Source organism: Budorcas taxicolor, chromosome 2 (genome assembly GCF_023091745.1).
Source record: "Budorcas taxicolor isolate Tak-1 chromosome 2, Takin1.1, whole genome shotgun sequence".
Classification (NCBI taxonomy): Eukaryota; Metazoa; Chordata; class Mammalia; order Artiodactyla; family Bovidae; genus Budorcas; species Budorcas taxicolor.
In genome coordinates this window covers 6789868-6805446 of record NC_068911.1, presented here as the reverse complement: position 1 = coordinate 6805446, position 15579 = coordinate 6789868, and the positions used below count along the sequence as shown (strand labels likewise).

General features: G+C 47.9%; 1 protein-coding gene across 1 annotated transcript; it reads right to left on the bottom strand.

The window, feature by feature from the left end:
- Window positions 1–412: 412 nt before the first annotated feature.
- Window positions 413–14941, bottom strand: PILRA (paired immunoglobin like type 2 receptor alpha). Its single transcript, XM_052636043.1, has 7 exons — window positions 14824–14941; window positions 14123–14512; window positions 4821–5024; window positions 2060–2090; window positions 988–1037; window positions 731–762; window positions 413–556 (listed from the first exon to the last, which is right to left on the bottom strand). The coding sequence occupies exons 1-7, from the start codon at window positions 14888–14890 to the stop codon at window positions 413–415; spliced, it is 918 nt and encodes a 305-aa protein (XP_052492003.1). The 5' UTR covers window positions 14891–14941.
- Window positions 14942–15579: the final 638 nt, after the last annotated feature.

Sequence of the window (15579 nt, the reverse complement as noted above, 5' to 3'; positions counted from 1 at the left end):
GGCTAGATTAGGGGGACAGACCTTGGGTTCCAGATTGATTACCAGCGTTTGGGGATTTATTTGTCTCTGGCCTGAGGCAGTCACTGAACAGAAGTACTAGGGGACAGATCTGGGTGTGAGCTAGCTATCATGGTTCATTTTTTTTTAACTTCTGGAAAGACAGAAGTTGAAGGTGACATCAGCTTTCTCCTTAGATGTGTTGAGGGAAATTGTACAGGTAGTTTTATTTTTGTGGTGAAAGGCTGGGAAGTTGAAGAGGGAATTGGAGCGGTGGTTCTGTGGTTCTCGGATCCTTGGTGGCCGTTAGCACCTGCCAGTTTCTGAGTGATCTGTGTGTGGCCAGGGTGATTGTGGGGAACTGAGATCCCTGTGCACAGCTGACTGGAAGGAGGTCCTCACTCAGTCCCACTGCTTAGGTCTTTAAGACAGAGTATAGGGTCTCTTCCTGGGGGCCCCCATGGGGAGGGGCCGAGGGAGGCGCTGCCACTGCTGGTGAGTTAAACCTAGAGAGGGCGAGGGAGGCATAGAGGACTCCTCCGCCGCCACCACCATCATCCTGGGGGAGAAGGGAAAGGGGAGGGGGGTGAGACAGTTGAAGAGGGAAAGTCCCATCTCAGAGCCACAGTCCCACAGCTGATGCCCTGACTACACCGCAGTCCCTCTATTCTTCCACCCCCTGCTTCTCCAGACTTCCTTCTCATCCTTTCAGGCCCTAATCTGCACTGCTTACCTTGGCATCCGGCTTGGGGTCTACATGTTGTCCTAGAAAAAATCAACATGTGCCAGGATCAGGTGACCAGGCAGCCAGGGTAGAGAAATGGGCAGGGGCTCCAGCAGTGAGGTCATCTCTAGGTCAGGACCAGGGTCTCAGGGGAGGGTGGGTGAGGCAGGGGAGAGAGGAGGATGCTGAGGGCACCTGTGTCGGGTGGGGGTGTGGGGAGGAGAAGGAAGACCCAGGTGAGAGGGGATGGTGTCGGCAGGACTTACCTTTATTCCCAGTGTTCTCGTAATTCTCTTCCGTGTTTTTGAAGGACTCCCTGAGTGGGAACAGGAGGGCAGTGATGTGTCAGAGTCTGGGCAGAAAAGAGCTACCACCTGCCTCGGGCTGCTCCTCTCACTGGAGGCTCTGTGACCTGCCTGGTCACACTCGGAGATGAAGGCAGAGGTTTGAGGCTCTCAGACGGAGGCTGTCTGGACGGGGATGAGGGGCTGTTTGCAGTGTAGCCCCGTCCCTGAGAGCTGACGGGGGTGGACTCTTGCAGAGAAGCGGCTTTACTGAGGGGAGCAGGGAGGAGAAGCAGGAGGGGGTGCCCGCCCTCTGCGGCAGCGCCTGGGTCCAAACCAGAGCGTGAGAACCAGGGAGCTTCTCTCTGGTCCCCTGGGTGGTGCTCAGGCCTTGGTCCCCGAGGAAACGCCATCTGGGGAGGGGTCCCGGGAGGACACTGTCAAGAGTCAGGAAGGCAAGAAAGGAGGGAGGGGCTGTGAGAAGGAAAAGCCTGGATGTGGCAGAGAGGATGAGAAAGGAAAGCGGTGGGCAGTGAGGAGGGTGAGAGGAAAGGAAGAGGAGCCGGGGCCAGAGGAGAGGGAGCCAGGCTGGGGGCCACGAGGGAAGCCGCTCTGAGGAGACAGGGCGGAGCAGCCAGAGGCCCCATGTCACAGGGCAAAGGACAGACTGGACGAGGAGCAAGAAAGGGGACAGAGCGTGGAGCAGGTGGGTGTGTTCTGGAAGGACAGTGTTCAAGGGGGAGACAAACCAGGATGAACAGAGGGAGAGGCTGAGACCTGGGGATGGAAAGAGGAAAGGCGGGTGCCAGAGACAGACAAAGGGAGACGTTCTGGGAGAGAGTCAGAGAAAGTGCTGGGCCACGGCTCTGACTGTTTAAGGATCAGGAGCCTCAGGAAGTGAAGAGCCTGGCCTGTGGGGACTTGGGAGGATGTGGATGGAGGCCCAGGAGGGGAGGCCCGTGAAAGGCTCCCTGGTGCTGCGCTCCGGAGGAAACTTCTTGCTCATAAAATAGCACCGCCCCCCACCCCCCCATACTGGAGGACAAGCGCTCACCTGGCTGGGGTCCTGGCTTCAGTCTGCACACCTGCAGGAGGACCAACAGCGAGTCACTGTGCCATCCACGGAGGCCTGTCCCCTCCCTGCCTCTCTGCCCGGTCCCCTCCCTGGGAAGGGCCTGGGACTCAGCTGACCGCCCCCGCCCCCGTGGCACCCCGAGGCTGCCCGCACCTGTCCTGCCTTGTCTTCCACACCAGTCAGGAGAGCAGCTCTTCCTGCACCCAGAGCCCCGTCACCTTCTGAACAGGTTGGACTTATCCACCTCCCCCAACTCTAGTGACCTCAGGTCCACTCAGTCACATCCTGGACTTTTTTTTTTTCCACTGGGACTAAGAACTCTGACATAGTAAACACTGGTATCATTTTTATATTTCAAAATTCCTTCCGGCTCTCTTCAATCATCATCCCTCTGTACCTGTGCGTGACCTCGCTGCACTCTTGTCCTGATGATCCACTCTCTCAGGTTACCCAAGCCGCCTGCTGAGCCCTCTCCTCTCCACCTGTGCCCTCTAACGGGCTCCCGGACCCCCTGTGTCCCCCTGTGCTTCTGCCACACTTGCTGACACGTCTCCAATCCTGGCTCTGCCCTGGGGCAGAGGATGCTATTTGTTTGCCCCATATCCATTCCCTTCTTATTTAGTTACAGAATGTTGATTTTATTTGGAGTGTCAGGGTACGCCCGCCACTACAGGCAGATGTGGACCTATGGTGAAACCTAGCTGATGATATGTTAATATAAGGGGAAGTTGTGGATAGGATTTTTCAGCTCAGTTCAGTTGCTCAGTCATGTCCGACTCTTTGCAACCCCATGGACTGAAGCACACCAGGCTTCCCTGTCCATCACCAACTCTTGGACCCTACTTAAACTCATGTCCATCACGTCGGTGATGCCATCCAACCATCTCATCCTCTGTCCTCCCTTTCTCCTCCCACCTTCAATTTTTCCCAGCATCAGGGCCTTTTCCAGTGAGTCCGTTCTTTGCATCAGGTGGTCAAAGTATTGGAGTTTCAGCTTCAGCATCAGTCCTTCCAATGAATATTCAGGACTGATTTCCTTTAGGATGGATCTCCTTGCAGTCCAAGGGACTCTCAAGAGTCTTCAACACCACGGTTCAAGAGCATCAGTTCTTCGTTGCTCAGCTTTATAGTCCAACTCTCACATCCATACATGACTACTGGAAGAACCATAGCTTTGACTAGATGGACCTTTGTTGGTAAAGCAATGTCTCTGCTTTTTAATATGCTGTCTAGGTTGGTCATAGCTAGTCTTCCAAGGAGTAAGCGTCTTAATTTCATGGCTGCAGGAATTTTAGGAAGACTCTTTAAAAGGAGGACAGACAGCTGGAGAATAGTCTTGTCTCTTCCTCCTATGTCCTGCTTCCTGTTTAGATTCACAAATCTGGCATCCTAGCAGCTGTCTTGCACATAAAGCAACCTTCAGGATAGAAGTCATTATCCAGGACAGTGAGTAGACTCAGTGTCAGTATCTTCTGCTTTCTGCCTCCAGATCCTTTTAGATGAGAGGGAAAAAATCCCCTCTGTGTTATTTGCCCACTGTTATTTCTGTTCTCTGATGCTAGCAGCTGAACACAACTATTTTTTTTTTGGCCATGGCACAACTTACAGGATCTTACTCCCCCGATCAGGGATTGAACCCAGGCCCTAGGCAGTGAAAGCGCAGAGTCCTAACCACTGGACCACCAGGGAACATGGATTTTAATCAGTAATTTCTAAAGGTTTTAGTTGAATACTGCTGAAAAAGACCACAATCAAATACAATGGTGCTCATACAGATTCACGGCCTCATCTGAATTGATCATCAAATACCATATTGCATTTTCTCAGTGACTACATCACGGTTTTTTCTTCATCTCAAACCCTCGTCCTTAGTCTCAGGACACAACCACTATGGTTTTTGCTCTGCAGAATAAAATAACAATTTCAGAGTGACCCCAGCCTGGGCCCTCCACCATAGACTGTGTATCTGCAAGGCCAAGCTGAGGTCGCCACTTCTGCTTCACATTGTTTCTGGGGTCAGAGGCTCTGGGATGTGATTTCCAAGGTCGTCTTTTCTCATCTGGCTCTTCCACAGCCCTGAGCTACCTACAGTCCCTAGAATGCCTTCCTTCCCCTGGAAAGACAGTGACCTCTATACCACCCTCACCACCTGGCTATTCTTCTTCATTCTTTGATAGTTTTGCACTTCCTCTTCAACGTCTTCCTTGATTACCCTTCCTTCCTCCCAACCTACCATAGTTCTTTCCACATGAGGCCGTTAGCTCTTGAGGCAAATGCTCCCCTCATCCTCTCGGCCTCCAGATCCTTGAGAGCAGGGCCTGCGCTTTATTTACTTTTGCATTTCCAGTTGCAAGCCAGGCTCTGGAAAATCGGTGTCCAACCAGTACTTGCTGAGTGGAGCCACCTTCCTGTCCCTTCTTTCTCTCTTCTGTTTCCCAGGGCAGGCCCTCCCTCCCCAGGAACCGAAAGGGAGACTGATGAGAAATGATTAAGTCAGGAGACAAGAACTGGAAAATTATCAGGTTTGGAGAGAGGGACTGGTCTTGAGCAGTGGGTCCCAAACTTGATGACACACAAATACCACCTGAGGAGGTAAAATGCAGATTCCCAAGCCCAGACCTCAGGCCCAGAAGGAATTTGCATTTTTGCTGAGCAGCTCTGGGCATTCTGATGCAGGAGGGTTCTGAGAAACACTTAGCTGGGAATCTTGGGGAGAGGTTGAGGGTCCTGGATCACTTACTTTTGCTTCTCTTGCATCTAAGGTACACAATCAGCCCCACAATCATGGTTACCAGCGCAGCGCTGGCCAGTGCCAACCCGACGATAGCTTCCGTACTTCGGAGCCGCCGAGACCATGGGCTTTCTCCGCCCTGTGAGTCCCCAAGGCCAGCCGCAGCAGCGGTGGCAGCCCTGGTGGTGGGGTTCTCGGTGGGTGTCTTGCTGCCTGGGAAGACAGGAGAAACAGGCAAATTATTCACTGGAGGGCTGGAAGTGTCTGGGTGAAGACTCACATCTTGTTCCCTAGTTTGGGGAATGTGGGGAGTGGGGAGCAACTCTCTGAAGCTCTCGCACAGAGAGGGGAGTGACAAAGGGAGAGTCTGGAAGCTCCAAATCTTCACTCTGTTTGAATCCTGACTCTACCACTGATCAGTGCTGTGATCTCAGAACCTCATTTCATTACTTACATATAGGGAAAAGTAAATCACAGGATCAAAAACAAACTTTTTTATTGCAGTAAAATATATGCAACACAAATTTACCATTTTAACCATATTTAAGTGACATCAAGTCGATTCACATTATCATGCAACCATCATCACCATCCATCTTCCGAACTTCTTCATCTGTCCAAACTAAAACTCTGTCCCCATTAAATACTGACCCCTCCTCCCCCCAGGCCCTGGCATTCACTGTTCTACTTTCTGACCCTAAGTGTTTGATTGCTCTTGGTGCCTCAGAGAAGTGGATTCAAACAGTGTTTGTCATTTTATATGATTGTCTTAATAAGTGAGAAAACATCTGTAAAGCACCTAGTATTATTGGAAATATATTATTGTTAAATGAATATATATTGAACTTTACTTACTATAGACATGCTACCTTTGTAGACGTTTAAGGCACCATTAAAAAAACTGGCATAATGGTAAGCCACATACAAAAAACCCAACTTCAGTAATATCTTGTGTGGACTGAATTCTCTGTCCACTTAGTAGAAATTAATAAAGTGTGAATCCTATTTCTCAATTGAGACAAAAAATTTAAATTCTTAGTCAAATAAATATATATAATGACATGCTATTTAGAAAATAAAAGCAACAGCAATAAATATGCATATTTTTAAAACTCCTGGAATATGACTAAAGCCAAATTCTAAGTTAAATTCATAGTAGTAGATGCTATAATTATTTAAAATGGGATGAAAGTTTTAAAAGGAATGAAATAGTCAATTTCCAAAGAAAAAAGTTACCAAACAGAGAGGAGCTAGCTCTAAGGAAACTAAAAGTAATGAAAACCTATGTAGGAATAAATGTTTTTAGGAAACAGGACAGCAGAAAGAATCATAAATGTAGAAAGTGGTTAGAGAAAAAAAAAGACCACAAGCAAGAAAACAGACAAGACTTGTAAATCGAACAACAACAAAGAGTACTGAAATCATGAGTGAGTATGTGCTCAATTTATAGGTTGATAATTCCAAAAACCTCTGAAATGGATTATTTTCTGAGACAAATAATAATTTTTAAAAATGCACTTAAGAAATAGTAACCACTAATGGATTAGACAAAGAAGAAATTTAGAACACTAATTAAAGAACTACTTTTCATAAAGATTTCAAGTTCAGAAGGTTTAGTGGAAAAATTTCTTGTGAAAATTAAAGGAACAGATAACTCTCAGAAGATTCTAGAACAGAAAAATATGGAAAACGGTGCAATTCTAATTCATTTCATAAAGTGATAACATAATCCTGATGCTAATATTCATTCATAACTTTTAGAAATGTAGACTAAAAGAATAAAAGGCTATCTTTGTTTTAAACTGACCTGAGTCAGGGGAAAATACCTGGTACTGACACAACAGGAGTAGGGGTTGACACAACCTCTGGGCAAGGTTTGGGTATATCTATCAAAATGTAAAATATCCGAGTGTGCCCTTAGACTCAGTGATTTCTATGCTAGGAAATTATCCTATGGACGTGCTGGTACAAGTATTCAAAGGCCTGTGTTTGAAGGTGTTCTCTGCAGCTTTATTTGTGATTTGGTAGCAACCTAAATGTCTTTAAATATGAGACTGATTAAGTGAACTACAATCCATTGCTACAGCGGGAGACCATGCAGTCATTTAAAAAGAAAGGCGTAGATGTATATGTGCTGAAGTGGAAAGATACTTGAGGTCCATGAAGTAAACACAGCAAGCTGAAGATCGGGAGAGTGTGCAGCTTGAGCCTCTTATGTTCCATCTCTGTAAATCTGTATCTGTGTCTCTTATCTGTGGAGACAGCATTTCTGCAGAAAGGGGAAGTAGCTGAGAGATAAAGTGGAGAGGAATGTGTTTTTCGTGTGATTCCCTTCTGTGCTGTTTGTTTTAAAAACTATGTGCAAGTATGTATTACCAGTACTTTTATTTTTCAAATGTAACATCTATATTTATATAAGTTGTATAGGCACAAAATTTAAAGAATCAAACTCCCCACAGGTTATAATAACAGCACCCTCTCCTCACTCCTTTCCCACTCCCCAGATGGAACTGTTTTTAGCACCTCTTGCTGTTTTTTGGCATTAACCTCACATTTCTAAATCACAGGCTTATCTGGGAAGTGAGTATACAGAGAGGAGGTCCTGGGACTGAACCCTGGGACCTCCTTTCTCCACACTGGGATAATCTCTCTACACTTTCACAGAGACACTCAGAAATAATGTCTCAGCAACTGTCTGGCCGTCCCTCAGCCAGTCAAATGGACACCAAACTCTCTCTCTCCCCAGAGGTCACAGCTCCTTTCTAGGTCCCAGAACCTACTTCCTCCCCTGCTTCTTAGGCCTGTGGCTGGTCCCAGGGGTCTCACAGTCCCTGACTGGTTTCCACACCCTGAGCCCCCCATCAAAACTGTCAGTTACCCTGTTGGAGCAGCTGCCTCCTACCAGGACTCTGACTTATGTCCCAGCAGCCTTCCTGTTCCATCTGAATAAAGCAGCGCCCTAGCACCTCTAGCCACTGATTCTGCTTCATTTTCCTGCTTTTCTCTTTTCACCACCACCTGACAAACAGAATGAATTTGTTTGTTTTTTGTGTGTGATATTCTTTCTACACTCAAGTGTAAGTTCTACACTCAAGGGTAAGTTCCATTGTTAAGGACATTTATGTTTTGTTCTGTATTAACTGCTCTTTCCTCAGTGCCCAGCTTAGGACCTGACACATAGCAGGCACTCAGTATTTGCTATTTGATTTGTTAAAGGATTCAACAAAATAATTTTCCCTTGGAAATTCACGACACTCAACCATTGCCTTTCGGTATCCTCTATTGCTATTGAGACAGCCAAGCCACTCTAATTCCTGACTCTCTTTATGTGTCCAGTTTCTTCCCTCCTTGGAAATGTATTGGATCTCCCTTTATCAGCTATGTAGATGACACCACCCTTATGGCAGAGAGCGAAGAAGAACTAAAGAGCCTCTTGATGAAAGTGAAAGAGGAGAGTGAAGAAGTTGGCTTAAAGCTCAACATTCAGAAAACGAAGATCATGGCATCCGGTCCCATCACTTCATGGGAAGTAGATGGGGAAACAGTGGAAACAGTGTCAGACTTTATTTTTTGGGGCTCCAAAATGACTGCAGATGGTGACTGCAGTCATGAAATTAAAAGACGCTTACTCCTTGGAAGAAAAGTTATGATCAACCTAGATAGCATATTCAAAAGCAGAGACATTACCACAAAAACCATTGCCAACAAAGGTCCGTCTAGTCAAGGCTATAGTTTTTCCAGTGGTCATGTATGGATGTGAGAGTTGGACTATAAAGAAAGCTGAGCACTTTTAAACTATGGTGTTGGAGAAGACTCTTGAGAGTCCCTTGGACTGCAAGGAGATCCAACCAGTCCATCCTAAAGGAAATCAGTCCTGAATATTCATTGGAAGGACTGATGCTGAAGCTGAAACTCCAATACTTTGGCCACCTGATGTGAAGAACTGATTCATTTGAAAAGACCCTGATGCTGGGAAAGATTGAAGGTGGGAGGAGAAGGGGAGGACAGAGGATGAAATGGATGGCATCACTGACTCAGTGGACATGAGTTTGAGTAAACTCTGGGAGTTGGTGATGGACAGGGAGGCTTGGCATGCTGCAGTCCATGGGGTCGCAAAGAATCGGACACGACTGAGCGACTGAACTGAACTTACCCTTGGTGTTTTGAAATTTGTATATTGCAGTACCCCAGGGTTGGTCTTTTTATTTTGACTCATGTTGCTGGGTTCTTTCATTCTGGAAAATTTCTATAGTAGTTTTGTTGATATTTTCTTCCCCATGGCCTTCTTTTTTCTCTGTTTTTAAAACTGTTGTTTAATCATGTACACCCATGGGAGATTCATGTCAATGTATGGTAAAACCAATACAGTATTGTAAAGTAAAATGAAGTAAAAATAATAAATAAATAAATAAATAAATAAAACTGTTGTTCAGAGATTGGAACTCTTGGACCAATTCTCAATTTGTCTTATCCTTCCTTATAATTCCTATATTATATTTCTAAGGCTGCTATGACAAATTGCTGCAAACTGGGTGACTCTAAACAATAGAAGTTTACTTGCTCACAGTTCTGGAGGCCAGAAGGCAGAAATCAAGGTGTCAGCCAGGCTGCATCACTCAGGAGGCTCTGTGGTGGGGGGGAGTCTGTTCCTTGCTTCTTTGGCTTCTAATGGCTGCTTCACCCCAGTCTCTGTGTCTGTGGTCACATTGCCTGCCCTTCCATCTGTGCCCAGTCTCCCACTGCACCTCTCTTATAAGGACATGTTTATTAGCATCTAGAGTCCACCCAGATAATCCCAGATAACTCCAGATAGCCTCCTCATCTCAAATTCCTCAACTGAATCACATCTGCAGCCATATAAGATATTATTCACTTGTTTGGGGGCCACTGTTCAAACCACTACAACAATATCCAAATCTTTGAGTTTTCTTGAACTACAATATCTAAATCTTTCAGTTTTCTCCCACCTTTTAAGATATGTCCATGAACTTCATCTTTCAATCATATATTGAGTTTTCCATCTTTGCTAGTATATTTCTAATTTCTAAGATCTCTTTTTTTGTTTTGAAAGCTCCTTTACAAAGCATTCTATTGTGTCATATACATGAAATTCTTTAGCTTTATGAGGATGATAGTTCTTTGAAAATTTCAGTCTCCTTTCATTGTTTTGGATTCTTCCAGGTTCCCTTCTCCCTTGATTGTTCTGCTCTCTACATCTCATGGGACAAGCATTTCTTAAATGTTTAGTTCAAAGCTTTTAAAAACAGACTCTCTACCTCAGGCATCCTGGGCACAGCTGAGGTGAGGGTACAGTCCTCACTGCAGGGGATTTGGTGCAAGGCCAAGACCCCAGCCACCCTGTCCCCTTGGCTCCCAACATGCACGAAGATGTGAGTGTGTTATAGCAGAAAGTGCCTGTCAGATCACTTTACAGAGAGAAGGACAGTATGACTCACTCTACATGAGTAGAGTGATGTCTTAGATTTCTAGATCTTTTCAGGCCCATCAGATAGCTATTCCGGAGAAGAGTCTCCTGATTGTCTGCCCTTAGTGGCTGCGTGGTGTGGGAGTACCAGCCTGGCTGCCTGCGTCCTGGGAGGCCTCTGCAAGGGTCAAGGTATTTCAGGTCTCATCAGTTCACCAAATCTCCAAATTTAAGAACTGAACCCTTGTCCTCAGGGATGCTCCAGGGTACCCCCAAGACTCCCTGTGGATTACTGTTTCTAGAGCGCATATATCTAGTCTTGCTGGGGTGAGGTGTGAGGGTGCAGAGGTGTCTCTGCTTCCTAAATACACTTCAGTTAGTCCTCTAGTTTCCAGCTCCCCTTCCACGCCCAGTTTCATGGGTACTAGGAGTTGCTATCCCTGACCCTTTAAGGGGTTTTGCAGTATAAATTGCCTTCCTTCTGGATGTCTCCACTGTTGACTTAGGGTTTAATTCCTCTGGTCTATTTCCCACTTCCCAAATTCTGTTTTTGTCCACCTAACTTGCAAATGTTTTTGTCCCTCTGGGTTTTTGTCTTAAAAAAATTCCATTTGCTGTCATTTTAGTAGATTTTTGGAGGGAGTGGAAGTAAACATATCCATATAACCTAGCATCTTGGCCAGAATTTATGCATTACTTAATAAAAATAAAGAATATAAAAAGTCTTATGAGACACATGATCTTTGGAAGAACACTACAAAGGTTAACTTAGGGATATAAAATAGGACCTGTTCCTCAGCAAAAAGATTATGCGTTATACTGATTTCAATTTCTGTCAGTTACTTTATAGATTTAATGCAATTCTGATTTTAAAAACCAGCAGGAATGTTTTTCTAGAAACTTGGCAAACTTATTCTAACATTTGTGTGGAAGAATAGGCAGGCAACACTAATGAAGTTTTTGAGGAAGAAGGAATGTGATTGTGATGGGAAAAGTCTTAACAGCCATTGAAACATGATAAAGTTATAATAACTAAACAGTGTGGGGCTAGTATAACAAAATATAGGGACTTCCTTGGTGGTCCAATGGCTAGGACTCTGCGCTCCCAGTGCAGGGGGCCCAGGTTCCACCCCTGGCCGGGGAACTAGACTCTGCATGCCACATCTGCCTCCCACACACAACGAAGATCCTGCATGCCACAACAAGACCTGGCACAGCCAAGTAAATGAATATCTAAAAACAAGAAAACACAGACTAGTGAAACAGAATAGACAGACCAGAAATGGATGCTACTTTACAAAAGAACTTAAAAGCTAAAGCCTATTAATCAATGGAAAAAGGGGGAAATATTCAAGAATAAGAAATAAAACTGAACACTGAAGAACTGACGCTTTTGAACTGTGGTGTCGGAGAAGACTCTTGAAAGTCCCTTGGACTGCAAGGAGACCAAACCAGTCACTCCTAAAGGAAATCAGTCCTGAATATTCATTGGAAGGACTGATGCTGAAGCTGAAACTCCAATACTCTGGCCACCTGATGTGAAGAACTGACTCCTTAGAAAAGACCCTGATGCTGGGAGGGATTGGGGGCAGGAGGAGAAGGGGACGACAGAGGATGAGATAGTTGGATGGCATCACCACCTCAACGGACATGAGTATGAGCAAACTCCGGGAGTTGGTGATGGACAGGGAGGCCTGGTGTGCTGCAGTCCATGGGGTTGCAAAAACTTGGACGCAACTGAGCAACTGATTTGACCTGAACTGATTCAATAACAAAGTGAGGACAATTGATTTGTTTCTTGGTATAAGGATCAACTTAGTTCTTTATCTCACACCATTTACCAAGATAAATTCTCACTATATTGAAGCGCTTTATTATGAAAAGGGATTCCCTGATAGCTCAGTTGGTAAAGAATCTGCCTGCAATATAGGAGACACCGGTTCGATTCCTGGGTTGGGAAGATCCCCTGGAGAAGGGATAGGCTACCCACTCCAGTTTTCTTGGGCTTCCCTTGTGGCTCAGCTGGTAAAGAATCTGCCTGCAGTGTGGGACACCTGGGTTTGATCCCTGGTTTGGGTAGACCCCCTGGAGAAGGGAAAGTCAACCCACTCCAGTTCTGGCCTGGAGAATTCCATGGACTCTATAGTCTATGGGGTCGCAAAGAGTTGGAGATGACTGAGCGACTTTCTCTGTCACTTTTTATGAAAAGTAATCAAATCTTACAAAAATTAGGAAAACTATTTTTTACCTCTAGTGAGATGTGGGGTTTTGGATTTAGAAATAAAAGCAAAACTACAAGTGAGAATCTAATTAGATTTGGCTACATAAATAAAATTACTATTTGTAAAAAAAACATAAGCCAACCTCAAACTTATGAGCTATGTTTGCTATAGATATTCCTCTGGTGTGATGTTTTTGCATGATGGTACTTCACTTGGATTAAAAACATCTCTATTACTTCCCTGTAAAAATGAGCATGACCATCCAGTTGATTGAATTAACTGAAAAAATTAATTTACTGATGAAAAAACTCATAGGAAATGTGGCTGAAACAGAGAAAGGAGAAAAAGAAGGAAGAATTAAGAAAGGAAGAAGAGGGATTTAAGGAGACCAAAGTCCCTCAAAAAAGGCCATTTAAGGGAATTTGGAGGAGGTGCGGGAAATATTAATCCAAAGCTATCTTGCTTAATTCAGATTGAGTCACATACCGCTTAGAATCACCACCACAAGTGATTGCAAAAAGCAAACAAACTTAATCAATTTTCAGTTTTCAAAAAATTATCTACTGGTGACACACTTCCTTATTGCCTGTGCCTAGAAGAGAACCCCTCCTCCCTACCCTGGAGTCAGATGCACTGTTCAAGTTCCGAAGCCCCACTGAGTGACAGATGCTACACATCCATTATTAGGTTAAAAATAGTCAAGACAAGATGACAAGTCAGTAGGTGAGTCCAAGCAGCTCATGGTTAAGAAGGGAGGCTCTGGGGCTAAACGGGTCAAACCCCATCCGCACCAGGAGTGACTCGGGGCCTCGGTTCCCCTTCCTGTGACGGGAGGACGGCAGCAGGACCGCTGTACTGGGGGTCGTGGGGAAGGCCAGCTGGGGCAATGCTGCCAAGGTGTCCCCCCCAGGATGCAGGGCACAATCAGGGGAGCTGCTAGGCCTGCTGCCTCGTCATGACCAGGACAGAGGGGCACAGTCAGGGTGGACACGGGGACAGGGTGACTGGAACCACATTGGGGGTTGCGGGTGGGGAGAGAGGGAAGGAGGGAAAGGGGATAGAAGGAGGGAAAAGGGGATGGAAGGAGGGAAAATGAGATGGAAAGCGAGGAGAGATGAACCGAGGGAAGGATGGTTGAACTGATGTTCTGGGGTTCAGAGCAGAGAAGGAAGGGGAGATGGGAAAACAGGTGATGGGGACACGGGCCCCTTGGTACCTGCTGTGTGTATGGGCTGAGCTCATGGCTGTTGTGGGGGACAGACATGGGGCAGCTGGGGCTCCACACAGGACTCCGGACAAAGGGGAGAAGCCACACCCCAAGGATGTCAAGTCACCTGGAGGACGTGGGGCGAGGGCGGGGGGCCAGGTGGAGGCCAGCTTGGAGCAGGAAGGGAGGACAGCTGGGAGCACAGAGGGTGTGGGGGCCTGGGGTGGGGGAGGGGCTGGATCTGGAGGGCAGAGAGGGGGATGGGCAAGGGAGGTGGTCCTGGGTTGGGGAAGATTAAGGTGAAAAGGGTAAAGTTGGCAGAGCCCTGGGGAGGAGTAGGGGGTGGGCAGAGAGAAGAATTTGAGAGAGGAGAGTCAGGAAGAGGGTGCCTGAGCCAGGCCTGGGGCCCAAGGCACCAGTGGCCTCCAAGAGCCTCAGGCAGGACAGCTGGACTCACGGGGGGTGATGGTGAGTTTGGTCCCCTTGATGGACTGCCACACCTTCTTGCCGTGTTTCAGTGTGTCCAACTGCACCCGGCAGAAGTACACAGACTGGTCCTGCCTCCGCAGGTTTGAGATCCGGAGGGAGCCGTTCTTCTCAGGCTCTGTCCAGTTCAGGGAGAGCTGGTTCTTAAAATCCTTATGGATGAACAGAGGGGTCGTGTTGTAGATGAACTCCCCATGGAAGTGTTTCCATCTCCAGGATATTTTCATGTTGGGAACCTTGGCTAATTCCCAGGAGTGAGAGAAGGAGAAGGGGATGAGGATGGAGCCACCCTCGGGGGCTGAGAGATCCGTTGGTTGGTTCATCTCAGGGTGAGGCTCTGAATTTCTTTGTGCCCAGTGACCTAGAGGAGGGAGGGAGAGACTCTGAAGCCACCAGGAGAGACACAGAAGGTGACCCCAGACCATCAGGCACCCTCACCTGCAGGGGAACGTGTGACAGGGTAGGACTGGCCCTCTGGCCTGCGTGATCCCCTCTCCAGGCTTGGGGCAGGCAGGAGGGTGAAGGGTTGGGGGACCCAGCACTGTGGGACCTGCCCTTTGTTTGTTGGGGGTGGGAGGCCTGGCCGGCTTCCCCAGGGGACCCTTCTACACACACCCAGCCACAGCTCCTCCCTGGGGTCCCTGGCAGAGCAGGACAGTTCCGGCCACTCACCAGCCTGCAGAGACGCCGGCAGCAGCAGCAGGGGCAGCAGCAGGGGCAGCAGCAGGGGCAGCCCCATGGCCTTGCCCTCCTGGGTGAGAAGACAGGCAGAGCCCTCAAGGCCAGACGGGAGGCCTTGGGGGGCCCCTGGGGGAGTCTCAGCACCAGGAGTGAGGACCAGGCTCCTTCAGAGGACGGAGGAGGGTGGGGGCCTTCCCCAAACCCGCCCACCCCGACAGTGACGGGCACTTCCTTTATCAACCTGGCTTCTTCTTTTCCTTTATTGCAAAAGGGCCTCCCTGTGGTCAGTGCACAGGGAGCCATGATCTGGGGCTCCCCGCCCCCGTCTTCACGCTGAGGGGCTGGTCCTGACCTGCGCCCGCTGGGCCTCCTCCCCCTCAGCTCCTGCCTGCCCTCCTCACAGCTCCCTGGCAGTCGGTCTCTGTGTCTCTGCTTGTCTCTGCTTCTCTGAGTGTCTCTCCTCCCAGGGGAAGGGGCGGCAGCAGGACCAGCTGAGGCTCCTTCAGGGAGAGGTGGGGGCCGAGTCCCTGCCCAGCTGCAGCCCCTCAGGGAGGAGCAGGGGGGAGCCGCTGGTGGTCAAGCTCAGCCCGCCTCAGACACGGGGGCGCCAGCCCGCTCTGGGCCCTTCTCCCTCCAGGCAGGGGCTCCCCTGCAGTGTCTCCCCCCTCAGTCTTCAGGCAGAACCAAGGCCCACCAGGCCCCTCCCACCTGGTGCTCCCCGCGTGCCGTCTCACACCGCCCCTGAGG